The sequence below is a fragment of the Amborella trichopoda genome, chromosome 12 (assembly GCF_054954075.1).
Source record: "Amborella trichopoda isolate Santa Cruz 75 chromosome 12, AtrichopodaSantaCruz75HAP2 v2.0, whole genome shotgun sequence".
Taxonomy (NCBI): domain Eukaryota; kingdom Viridiplantae; phylum Streptophyta; class Magnoliopsida; order Amborellales; family Amborellaceae; genus Amborella; species Amborella trichopoda.
Genome location: NC_142347.1, coordinates 38,473,545 through 38,487,673, shown reverse-complemented (window position 1 = coordinate 38,487,673; position 14,129 = coordinate 38,473,545). Strand labels below are relative to the sequence as shown.

Sequence of the window (14,129 nt, the reverse complement as noted above, 5' to 3'; positions counted from 1 at the left end):
TAGCAGCCACGCATTCCCTATTCTAAGGGTATGAGCCCTCTTTATCTCTTTCAAAATTTGTAGACATATATGATCCGAAGAAAGCCTAGGAAGAGAAGTCACACCAGCCAAGGGGAACTCCCTCTCCCAATCAACAAACACCACAAACTATCTAATTTAGTCATCACCAAATTGGCAATGTTATTATTAGGGTATAATGAACTCCATTCACATGCAGATCTATCAACCCATTTCTTATAATGTAATCATTGAACATTCGCATGCATGAATTAGAGGCAAGATATGAATTAGAGCCAATGTTAGGAAGTAGTTTCATCTAATCGACAAATAAATTGAAATTCCCACCGACATAGGTACACAACTACTTAAATCATCCAGAAAAGAAGGTTTAAGAGAAATCAAATTAGGGCCACAGACATTAACAAACATCCATTGATCATTTGAGAAAGGACCTTAAAAAATAACCCCCAAGAATCGCTCTTATCTAATAACATCAACATAATCTAGAGCAGTAGGATCACAAATCATCCATAATCCCACAGAATCCCCAACTGAATTAATACCACACAACATTACAAGCCTCATACCCCATAATTCTCTATTATTTCTACATGTTGGACTAGGTAATTTGGTTTCCTAAAGCATAACAATTTTAGGTTTATATTTATGAATAAAAAATCTAACCCCATGCTTCCTTTTAACTTCACCTAGTCCACGAACATTCCAGCTAATCACCTTCATGGAAAAATAGAGGTTGAGCATTCAGCTCAGGCAAACCTCTACTTGGTCGGCAGATGGTTGAATAAGAGCATAATCATCATCATCCTCAATATCATCACTTAAAACAAAAATCTCACCTTGCAACATGTCATCGCATCAGTCAAAGTGGCCTTCCTAGCAGCCACCCTCAGAAACCACCCTCTATTAAACTCGTACTAGCGAAAAATATAAAAAATATATTTTCAATAAAATAAAATAACCAAAATATTCGTGAAAGGTTCAAGGGGTATTTTGGTCATTATATTTTATCGAAAAATTATTTTAAATATTTTTTATAGGTGAGCCCCAATGAGAAGATGACACGTACGAAATTTCATATTCATACAATTTGTATTAAAAAAACTAAAAATAAAATACTTTGAGACGTCGGATCTAAGATCAAGCGGTGAGTGGCTCTCTTGATCAAAATTGAATGGCTGGATGGTAAAAAGAGGATAGAACTTCTTTGTCGTAGAAGAAGCATGCAAACCTTTCCCTTTTAAAAAGACAAAAGAGAGTCTTTCTAAAATACATAAACTATTCATAGCAAGAAGTCATTAATGTTTTAATACAAGGGGATTTTATAATCAAAAGTTTTAGTATAGTAAATTTTAAATTCATTTAGTGTGATGCATTTTAAAATAACCATGTATAGAAAGGGGTTTTGCTAGGTAGACCCTTAAAGTGCTCAACAATTTTTTACACTAAAATATTCTTGTATTGTAATACAAAAATTTTCAAATAAAGGTATTTTTTATCATTTAGAAATGTAGAATAGATATTTGTATAAATAAATAGTGGCATTCTATTAATAGTTAAAAACAATTAATACATCTTATGAGTGATGTCACATACCATATCGGTGATGTCATAATCCAATATTGTTAATAAATAATTTTGTTTCTATTAAAAAATTTTAATTTATTTTTGATTAATTACTTAAAATGCCTCTAAACAAAAAATTACTATACTATAAAATAAAGATATTCTAAATGTTAAAAAATGTTGAGTACTTTAAAGGTGTTGTACAACTTAACAAAACCCTATAAAAAGTTGTAGTTGACACAATCCAACTTAAAGAAGATGGATGTTATAAGGCGGTCTCACCTAAATCTCTAATCAACGGTCCAAAAAAAATACAATAAAAATTATTATTTTTATTTTTAATAATTAAATATTTTTTATTCGTATTCCCCGTGGATTAGAGTCATATAAATAGATAAGTCGACTGACTAACCAAAATAAAGAGTGCCATAATCATGCATGCAAAAATAGCTCCATGTAAACCTAATAATTATCTGATAAATGTTTTTCCGAAAATAAAACTCGAATTGAGCGCTAAAACCCATCTTACAGGATAAATTTACCAAGTTGCCGTTTTAGATTTTTATTTTTATTATTATTATTTTTTAAAAAATTATGTTTTAAATTTACTCTTTCCTTTTCTTATTTTAAGAAAAAAAAATATAGCCAAGATCTCCCATGCAAAAAAAATTGTATATTATGATTAATTTTGATACAAAGTCATCACAATCACTTTAAATGTTTATATGTGAATTCTGAATATGTGTCAAAATATTTGAGACAAAAAATACCAATACATAACACAACCAAGAGTTCAGAGAGCCGCTAATCTCTCATACTAAGTACGCACCCTCCCTCTCACGCATACGCAGTAGCTCTCTCTCTCTCTCACACACACAACGCACTCATACAAGTACACACCCTCCGCCACACATATGCAGTAGCTCTCTCTCACACACACACATAACGCACGTGTATGGATCATCGGTCCCAGTCGCATCACACGTACCATTGATCTCCCATAAACAAAGGCCTAAATTAACATTATGATCAATAAGAAAAAAGAAATGAACATACAAGGCCTACAACTGCTGCTAAGATCCACTCCAAATTTACCAAAAGACAGAAGTAACACCTCTCCATCTTCCTTCCCCTAAACCCGCTATCACCATTTCTTCACAGCAAGGTAAGTGTACCCTAAATCCCAACATTCTAAACCCACGAGAGAGAGAGAGAGAGAGAGAAATGGCAAATACAAACATTCAAATCGATGAAAAGGCTACAAAGCTTGTTGAGGTTGAGCTGCAGGCATGTTTGTATCCGGTAAGGCCATCACTGGTCCGTTAGGGTCAGGTAAGGCTTTCACAGCCCTGCAAGTTGTCTTGTAATGACCCGTTTGGTTGCATCGCCTACAATGAACAGTATGCTTTTGCCTATAGAGATCCTCAGTACACACTTGCTTCATCTTTGGCCTACCTGGTGGTCTCCTCACCTTAGGCGGCCTCACACTTATTGAGGCCTTGCTGTTCCCATCTTCCCCCCCTTCTGCCAACTTTTCCCACTCCCCCTTATCAGGCAGAGGATTTACAGCTTGGGAATATGTATCCCTGTAATTCGCCACAGTAAAACATTTATCAGTGAACTGATACACTGATTTGTTACAAGACACAAGAGACGCTGTGGCATGAGAACAAGGCAACCCATACAATTGCCAAGCTCGACACGAGCATGAAACTGTGTCTATATTCACTATGTTTGTTTGCTCAGCGAAAAGTATCTCAAATTCCACCTCACTTGATCGGATAACTCGATAGTTTTGGGCCAACAGATGGGACTCAGCCATTTGCTTCTCGGCTGAGGGGGCAAGCACTGTGGTCCACTGTGCTCCTTTCTGTCTCCTTTCTTCGAATTCTGCCATTAGTTTTCGGTGGATCCACTCCATCATTTGGATGATGGGCAGCTCTCTAGCTTCATGGATCCATTCATTCATCTCAACCACATTCGAGGTGAGGCGGCCATAGCGGGCGCCCTCGAAGTAGATCTCAGCCCAATGGCGAGCAGGAATCTCTTGGATCCATTCATAAGCTTCACTCGAGAGCTCGTGCATCTCAGCCATCTTGGCCTTGAATTCTATGGTGGAGAGAGTGTGGGCTGACTTCCAAAGGAGGTGTACAAGCCTAGGGTTCTTGAATTTGAGGCGAAACTCTTCACACAAATGACGAATACAATAGCCATGGAAAGCACTGGGGAACTTCTTTTGAACCCCTTCTACAACCCCCTTTCGTCTCTCAAACAAGATTGTAAGCATAGGCATCTTTCTAGCATTCATTTCAATAAGCTTATGAAGCTCAGAGAGGAACCACATCCAGTTCTCTTCAGTTTCCACATCAACCACCCCAAAAGCCAATGGGAAAATGGCACCATCAGCATCAAAGGCAGTAGCTGAGAGTAGGCTACCAAGATATTTGCCATGAAGGTGGACCACATCGAGCCCAAGAAGAGGTCGGCATCCATTCACAAAGCCATAGATTGATGCTTGGTAAGAAAGGAAGAGGCGTCTAAATCGGTGCTCAGCCCCAGTACTAACAACACGAGCAATGCTATCAGGGTTTGTGAGCTTGATTTGCTCACAGTAAGCTGGTAAGAGACGGTACCCATCTTCAAAAGACCCATAAATCGCTGTCATGCAGCGTTGGTACCCTCTCCATGCTTTCTTGTATGATATAGTGAACCCATGCTGCTTTTGAATGTCTTGCAAGATTTCCTTTGGCTTGCAATGCGGGTTCTCTTTCAGCCGTTCCTCTATGTAGCTTGCAACCCACTCTCCCGAAACTTGTCGATTGGTTGTGATCGTTCCCCCACAAGTATGTGCCTCTCTGATGCTCTTTATTGTGAAGATCGTGCTATCAGGGAGTTTTGCAGCGTGCAAGCGCCATGGGCAACCTTCTTTGGCACACCTAGCAGTGAAGCGGACCCTATCATTTTTAACCGATCGGAAATCGAAGCCTTCAGCGATGGCAGCCTCTTTGATCGCTCTCCGACAACTCTTAGCATCGGGGAACTGTTGGCCAACAGCTAAGATCCGGTGCTGCATGAAACTCATGGGGAAGCGTTGGGATGCCTCACTCGTTTTGCTTTGAAGTTATACTGAGGTTCTCTTTGATGCAGGTGGTAAAAATAGATGGTTCTCTTCTTTTGCTTAAAGACATAGATTCGTTTTCCAAGCTAAAAGGAAAGGAGTTTGGGAATCAAAAAACTTAAAGTGAACTGGTAAAATTTTAAATAAACTATACAGGTTTTTCTTGAAGAGAAAACCTGGGAACCACATACTTGGCCAGAGAAATGCTTTGTCTAATCTGAAGGAATCTAAATACAATTGCCGTCCTGCTTTGGATGGTAATCAGCACAAAATACTGCACAAAAGTATACCATCTATGAGACAAATGGGTGAATGTTTAATTCTAAGAACCATTGAACTCTACAAGCATAGAAACAAGGAATTAGAAAGTAAAAGTACGGTAGGAAAAAAACTCTTTAAATAGAATCTTTCTATAATGATAGACGTTGAAACTGTTGAATTTCTCGAGTAAACAAAACAAAGAAGGCTCTATTCCAAAACAAGTGACACGGGTTTGCAAGTGCAAAATTATGCATGTGTGCATGTGCACATCTATGCTTCTATACTATGTTAAGAGCGACTTTGGGGGCGTACCATTTTTACTGGCAAATAACCTCAATTACATGTAATAATGATAAAACTATCCTTGTTCTGTATAAGGCTTTTCAAGAATTCTGTCTAAGGCTTTTCAAGAAGCAAAAGTAGAATTCTGTTGAGGTTTTTCTTTTTCCCTTGATAAGTCTATGAGAGTTCTCCGCAAAAGATTCTAAAGAATTTTAGCAAACAATATTAATTAGTCTATTAATAGAACTAGTTATTATAGCAAACATTTAATTATGATATTATTCTCAGAAATAATAATAACTACAGTAATTAATAATATCAGCGTTGGAAAACTTGGCAAGCCCATTCGGACACGCCTGAGACACTGGGGCTCATCACACCGCCGAGCCTGGAACACCACCGACTTAGGTATAGGAAGTACCATTCACTTACTCACCTGAGTCAATCTAGTAACTTGGAGAGTCAGCAAGGTCTCCGAGTCTGCCAGAACTCGCCGAGACACATTGTCCACTTTAAAAGGGGTGCTAAAAACAGATCCCCCATTTCCACATTTCTCTTCAACCTTTGATCAGATTGAGCCCAAATTTCGTGTTTTTGCATGTTCTATCCATTTAAAGATCAGATTTAAGGAAAAAAGGTGAAAACAAATACAACTTTTATGGATTGAGGCACATAAATTTTTTAACGAAGGGTTGCTGAAGTTTGAAAACTTGTCATTTCTTAATGACCATTGCTCGATCTTGGTTGTAATTTGTTACCTAAGCCAATTTTCGTGTCGTTTATCGAATCATAGCCTTATTTCTCACAAAAAAACACTCAAAATCTCAGTTACTGCAAGATTTTGAATTTGGAAATCAAAATATGATTTACCCAAAACTTTCAAGAGCTCTGATTTGGAGTACTTGAGGAGCCTTGACAAAGATTGGAGGCATTACTTCACACCAAGAGCAAATATTGGTGAATCAGCTTTAAGATTTTAGGTAATTTTCTTTTTTTTTTCAATTAATTTCATACAAATGACTGAATTTCAGCTTCACATTGGATTATCAAATTACTTTGGAGAGTACAAGTCAGTAACATCAATTTTTATCATTTTGTTTTTTGAGAAATGTTAACTTTTCTATATATGGTGGAGTATTTACAGAAAGCTTAAACTACGGATGGCATCCCACAAGTTGGGTGCTCTGTTCACAACAAAAAAATTTCATCATTTTCCACATTACATATACTTCTGTCCTGAAAATTTGGGTATAACTTTTGTTCCGAAAAAATGGGACACACTAGATGATTTTATTCAAAACAAAAAAAAAAAGAAAATTTTTGAGTTTTCTAACACTTTTTGTTGAAAGCGAGTTTTCTAGGACTTAGATGTCATCCTTTAAAATTGGACGGTTTCATTTCAATCTTGAGGAATTATTTCTTTCAAGTCCATAGACAATGCAATTTCGATTTTTTTTATTGAGTATAACCTACGGATTGAAGAGGATGTCGTCCTTTAAAATTGGACGGTTTCTATTCAATCTTGAGGCATTATTTCTTTCAAGTCCATAGACAATGCAATTTCAATTTTTTTTTATTGAGTATAACATATGGATTGAAGAGGTTACATCCCAAAATATTGGGGTCCTAAAATTACTTCTAGATTGGGTTTTTGCCTGAGGGAGTAAATAGACAGTATACTCCTCGAAGCATAAAATCTTTTGGCATATCTTAAACTTCATTAACGGGAAAAGATTAATACAACCTTGTCATAGCAATTACGACTTCTGCATGCAAAGGGTTCCAAGAAGCATAGACGTTCAGTACAAGAATACCCACAAAATAAGAACTGGACATTTTCATCAAATAACCCATATAAGATTTTGATTTTAACACCACACTCATCCTAAAGAAAAGCATCATCCATGTATCCATGTCAGGACTTGTTAAAAGGGCCTCCATCAGAATTTTTTTTCCTTTCTAACAAAATATTGTCAATATTTTTCTTTGAACAAATATTCATGTCAATATTGGTATTTAAGGCTGGGTTGGAGTCCTTCTCATAATGATTAAAACGCAATAGAACTAAGAGTTTCACTGCAGTCAACAGGGAGACGTTGGCAAGGCAAGTGTTTGCCAACACCAACTAAAACGAAAAGGCCCCCTGTACAATGCCATTCCATACCGCATCAATATAATGCAGATGGAAACAGCCCTTAGGATAAACCATACGTCGCAATTGAATGTTTTAGTTTCCAAAGTAGAGCACAGTGACCATCATGTTAGGCACTTAATGCAGGGGAACCTATTGTCAAGCGCTAGCAAACACGGCTTGAAATGCCAACAATTTACCATTCCATTAAATTCCACAACCCATAATATTGGTGGTATATTGGTGTTTCCTTTTGTGATATAGATATCCTTTTTAAAGCAAGATGCAGGTATTCCATATACCAATATCTTGAAAACAATGTTGTTTTTAAAAGACCAGAGGTTTTCTCAGAGAGTAGAAAAATTGGAATATGTCCCCCTCTGACCAGTTCTAACATGAACACAGATGAATGCGTTTTTGCATTCAGAAATCAGATGCTTTTTTATATTCAGAAATCAGATGGGTAGAGTGTTAATAATCACAATCTGTTATAGGTTATTTGATGAGAAGCCCATAAAAGATTACAACAAATAAAAAGTAGGTTTGAGAGTATTAAAGTTTCAATCATCATTTTCTTTTGAGAATCAACTTTCATAAATTCATATTTGAATAGGATTCCTGCTCCCTAAAACAGGAAGAGCATGATACTTCTGAAGTGATTCATAATAAAAATGGCATCATTTTCTAATTCCTATCTTACCCCCCTCAAAGATGCCTCTCCTTCATCTTCAGTAACTGTTTCAAGGTATATCTCTCTATCATGTTCTCCCAATAAAACCGAGAAAAATTCACCAATGAATATAAAAAACACCCAAATTATAAGAATACCCCTAAGTTCTTCAATAAAAGGTTTGCATGCTCGAGGAGCTCTAGCTTTTCCTTGTCAGGAGTGAGAATAAAGGAATTATTTCAAACAAATCATAAGGACCTGATCTTTCCAATCGTTTTCATTTTATTTTTTGGAACTGTTTTTCATTCACTTGCAGAAGAGAAATTTACCTATTAGGAATTGAATTTCTGAGGATAACTGTTCTTATGGAAGAAATAAGACGGCAAAACTTTTGCATTCGGGTAAAGCCAACAATACCCTAAAAACTTCGAAAGTAAAGAAAATTGCAGTTAATTCGAATAAATTTCCAACCATTCATGACAAATAATCACCTTACATAATTTCTCTCTCATTTATCAGATCGTAGAAACTACCAAAAAACCCAACCAGATCAATCATTTCTTTCATTCCATAAAATCATCCAAGAAAGCATAAAATTTTAGTTAATATCAGCAATTAACATAATGGACACAAGGTCAAGAAAGTTCCATGAAAAATATAGCAACCAAAATTTCTCCACATAACATCAACCTGAGAAACCAAAACGTACAGCTGATTTCTAGGATTTGAAGCTCAGAAACTCACCAGAAAACTACGATGTATCCCACATCAAAACCTGCAACTGAAACCCTAATTTCCAAGAATACTAGGACAACCTTCTCAACAGATCTTGAGAACAAAATTTACACGCCTCCATGAAAGCCAGAGCAGACGAGACGGCCGGAAACATCACCCGAAAGTGGCCGGAAAAAAAAAACTTGAATGTTTCCGGCGAGGGAAGCAGAAGCAAAGGGGATGGTAAAGTCGAAGTAGGGTTTAGGAATTCTAGGGTTGTTGACGCCCTTGTTCATTTTCAAGGCAAGAAATTGGTAAGGGATTCAAATGTCATTTTATGTAAAGATTTGGGCGGATTTCTATGTCATTTTGAACAAAGATTCGGAAGACTTTTTGGTGATTTGGGTAAAAGATGGAAGGACTTTGTTTATTGGATTTTATGAAAACAAAATAAAACTTCACCTCAAAATCTCGTCGGAAAAGTACTTTTCAATACATAAGTATCGAAGATGGCTTTAAAAACACAGTGAAATTTGAAACTAAAAAAATGATACAAATTTTACACATCTGTAAATATTTATTTTCTGGACGAAATGGATGATATAAATAATTTGTTACACTTTTTTTAGAGGTTGAATTTTTTTTTTTTTTATAACCATAATGTTCAAACCAAGCCAAGATGGTTGATTTAAAGGTTTCTATGCGCTTGAATTACAACTTTTGATGAGTTGTGAGGTGAGGCTTTATTTATAAAGATAAAATTGCATCCCTGTCGAACCATTTTCTATCATTAAAATTGAAAAGGAAAAAGTTTATTTAAGGTGTCAGCCTTATAGTGTACAAGTAAAGTGCACTTAAAAAATTGGCTAAAAAAAGTTGTTCTTATACTGAAGAACCTTGAAATCAATCGGTCATCTCAACCTCGAGATTTATAAATAAGAAAAAAGGGTAATTCTAATCCTAAAAATAGTTTATCTTCCAACACATTATTTGTACTATCCATTTTCAAGATTTTCAAGTGTTTATATATCTGCTTGATCATCACTATTCTTGAAACTTTAAATTTCATAATTGAAAGCCAGCAATATATTTCCATAACAACTCAAAGGCTTTGCAGTATCGAAACTGCATTTTTGGCATAGTTTTGAGGTGTACCTTACTTCAATAGATGATGTTACATCCTATGTAGATGATTTCATATCCCTCTTAATGACCAAAAATACCCTTATTAAAAAAAACTTAAGGTAAGAAACAAGGGTATATAAGTGTCCACATTTTGTTGTGTTTTAAATTTGTTGAGTACAATAATAAATTACTCTATAGTATGAGCGCCCTATATAGGAAAAGATTGAATTTGGGTCACGACCTCATTTCGTAAGACTATTTTAATAATTTTTATAAATCTAAATCAAATGAAATTTTAAATATCTATTTCTTCTCATCAATGTGCACTTAATAAAAATATTAAAAAATAATTAATAAAAAATAAATTGATTAAAATACCTCTATAAGTTTTAGAGGTATTTTGATCTATTTATTTTTTATGAAATATTTTTAGTAATGACATCTTCAGCCATTAGGAGAGGGTGTGACGTCATCCACATAGAGTGTGATATCCCCCATATGGAGCATTAAATGACACTGGTGTGCTCCAAGTTAGTAATATCACACCCATAAAGAACGAATGACTAAAATAACCCTTACTAAAAAAATATGTATTACAAAACAAATGTATATAAATATCTAAAATTTGTTGAGTGCAATTAATGTTTTATAGTAGGAGCACTCTTATAACACAGGTCAGATTGAATCTAGGTCATGACCTCATTTCGTAATATTATTTTGATATTTTTTATAAATTTAAATCACATGAAATTTTAAATTTCTATTAATTTTAATAAAATAAATAAATTGATTAAAATACCCTTAAAAGTTTTAAAAGTATTTTTGTCTATTACGAAATATTTTTAGTATGGATATCTTTGATAATTAAGAAGGAATGTGACATCATTCACATGGGGTATGATATCCTCACATGAAATATTAAATGTCACTAATGTGCTTCATGTTGGTGACATCACACCCCATGTAGATAATGTCACACGCTTCCGAATGGCCAAAATAACCCTTCCTAAAAAAATATTGGATTACAAAATAAAGGTATATAAATATCCAAAATTTGTTTAGTACAATTATAAAATGTTCTAAAGTAGGAGCACTCTTATATATATATATTGTTTTCCTAAAGATTGTATATATAAATTAGTATAATTGTTTTGTTCTACAATATGGGGAATAAGTTCTTGTTTTTTACTTATTTCTTTAGGTATGACTTTATATGGTGTGGCAATTATATCATATAGAGATTGTGGTGGTTCTCCTTTACTTGATGGGGTTACTCCTTTGAGTATTATACTTTTTTTAGGAGGGTGTGTACTAGCAGTAGTAGTACCATCCGTACTAATGTATGTTTTTTATTCTGTAGAAGGATCTGAGTAATCAGATGATTCGGTCCATAATAGGTCATCATCCTGGATATGTTCTATATGTGATTCAGTAGAATCTGAGGATATAGAATCATAATTGATTATGTTATATAATTTTGTTTTGATCTAGTCATCTAAGTGTAATGATTCTATTTTCTTTTTTAATTTGCATTGGTGTTTATAATGACCAACTTTTCCACATTTATAATGTACTGGAAGTTTTTTTTTATTTTTTGTATTTGGAGAGAATTTGTTTATAAACTTTTGTTTAGACTTTTTATATTGTTTATGTACTTTATTGGATTTGGATTATATTTGTCTTTTTTGTATTTTTTCTTTTTATATAACTTTTCAGGGTTATTTTTTCTATCTATATGGTATCCAAATTGTTTACAGAAATCACCAAGTTCTTTTCGTTTAGTAATTTGTTGTTTATTTAACTGTCTTTTGAGTTTAAGATCAGTACATAAAGCTAATCTTTCAGCACATATTTCTGCTGAAAGTTCTCCAAGTGTATATGCTGAGTATACTATAATTCCATTACGTTTCTTTCTAAGTCTGTCTTTGACTTTTTCTGCAAATAAATAGGGTAGACCAGCAATAAATTTTTCTTTCCAATGGTCTAATTGACAATCTTCTCTTATTAATAGTCTTGAGAAAAAGACATCCTTATACCATTTATAATGAGATAATGTAGGACAACGAAGATTGGATAGCAGATCTTCTGATCTTGCTGCTAATAAGGTTGTACTTCCTACAAAATGTAATGTGATAGTATATATTAAGGTGTTTACTGCATCACTTTCAGTATAAATTATTTCTTGATTTTGTTCATTTCTGGCGGTCCATTGTCTTGTGTTGGTAAGGATTCTATTTTTAGTTTCATCATCTACATAGAAATCCCACCATCCTCTTAGCCAGCCAGTGAATCCATTAACTATTGCTTTAGCAACTTCTTGGTTGGGATTTCCTGCCATCTTGTTTGCAGAAGCAAACATTTTCATATGTCTCATAACATCTAATATTTTTAATTCAGATAGACCGTCTATTGTCCAATTAACTATTAATCTTCTTGAATAGGAAACAACTTGTTGTATGACATCTTCTTCAAGCTGGACATCAACAGGTATAGGTCTTTTATAATATGGTAAAGCTGTGATTGGTTTTCATGTTTTACCATAGACTATTCTGTTTATATAAGTAGGTGTAGTATTTATAAAAGCATTTTCTTGGTTTTGTATGATGTCTTCTATAATTGGTTCCACTTCTTGGAGCATCATTGTTTCATGCTCTGGTATTTTGGACTTTCTTTTATCTGAAGATTCTGGTAATGGAACAGGTATATTTGGTATAGAAATACTGAGTTTGGGAGAAGGAATTCATTTAATATCTAATTGAGCTAATTTGGCTATTAACTGATCCATTAAGGTTTTATTATTTTCACCAATATGAAATTTATTTTTATTAAGTTCTGGAGGTGATTTGAACAGAACTGCTTTAGGAAGAGAATGAGTTACTTCTTTAGAAACTAATCTTTCTATACGTTCTGCTTGTTTTCCTAAAGATTGCATATATAAATTAGTATAATTGTTTTGTTCCACAATATGGGGAATAAGTTCTTGTTTTTTACTTATTTCTTTAGGTAGGACTTTATATGGTGTGGCAATTATATCATATAGAGATTGTGGTGGTTCTCCTTTACTTGATGGGGTTACTCCTTTGAGTATTATACTTTTTTCAGGAGGGTGTGTAATAGCAGTAGTAGTACCATCCGTACTAATGTATGTTTTTTCTTCTAAGGTTTGAAGATTATCAAATGGAGGAATGTTTATTTTATGTTGAATGAACATTTCTTGTAACCATATAAAAAATCATTTTGTTTCTCTTTCTTTTTTAAGAAATTTATTGTATTTTATATGAAATAATTCTATTAACCTAGGTTGGAAGGTTTGCAGATACCATTCCCTAATACCTTGATTTTCTAGAGAAAGATAATCTTTTTTAAGATAATCAATATTAATTTTCTTCTTTTTTCTTGCTAATTTATCAGCTACATATGTATCATATATATTATTATTATTTATTTCTTCTTCTGTATCATCTTTTATTTGTAATGTAAGTATTTGAAATGCCTCTATGTTTGGTTCAGATGTATAGATAGGAATGACTACATGATCAGCTGTTCTATTGACTCCTTGTAATTGGAAGTTTGAAGATGGTGTAGGTTGTGAAGCAGAAGGAAGTATGATGACATCAGGAGTAGTATGACAAGATTTTTTAGCAGGTATTAATGGTTTTTTATTTCTTTTCCTATTAATATCTATATCTATATCAGAAAAAATATGTGCTGAAGGATTAGCTATATGTACTGATCTTAAACTCAAAAGACAGTTAGATAAACAACAAATTACTAAACGAAAAGAACTTAGTGATTTCTGTGAACAATTTGGATACCATATAGATAGAAAAAATAATCCTGAAAAGTTATATAAAAAGAAAAAATACAAAAAAGACAAATATAAATTCAAATCCAATAAAGTACATAAACAATATAAAAAGTCTAAACAAAAGTTTATAAACAAATTTTCTCCAAATACAAAAAATAAAAAGAGACTTCCAGTATGTTATAAATGTGGAAAAGTGTCATTATAAACACCAATGCAAATTAAAAAAGAAAATAGAATCATTACACTTAGATGACTCAATCAAAACAAAATTATATAACATAATCAATTATGATTCTATATCCTCAAATTTTATTGAATCACATATAGAACATATCTAGGATGATGATCTATTATGGACCGAATCATCTGATTACTCAGATCCTTCTACAGACATAGAATCATCCAATCCAATGGAAGAATTTAATTGTACTTGCCC

At 33.7% G+C, this 14,129-nt stretch overlaps 1 protein-coding gene across 2 annotated transcripts; it reads right to left on the bottom strand.

Annotated features, from left to right (window-relative positions):
• Positions 1-2,574: 2,574 nt before the first annotated feature.
• Positions 2,575-9,065, bottom strand: LOC18446868 (uncharacterized). Of its 2 annotated transcripts, XM_006856983.4 has the most exons (3): positions 8,791-9,065; positions 4,894-4,976; positions 2,575-4,788 (listed from the first exon to the last, which is right to left on the bottom strand). In XM_006856983.4, exon 3 carries the CDS (start codon positions 4,664-4,666, stop codon positions 2,843-2,845), a length of 1,824 nt encoding a protein of 607 aa, XP_006857045.3. In that variant the 5' UTR covers positions 4,667-4,788; positions 4,894-4,976; positions 8,791-9,065; the 3' UTR covers positions 2,575-2,842. The 2 variants fall into 2 exon arrangements, with proteins under 2 accessions (XP_006857045.3, XP_011628009.2); XM_011629707.3 differs by having other exon boundaries at positions 2,575-4,976.
• Between the last annotated feature and the right edge of the window lie 5,064 nt (positions 9,066-14,129).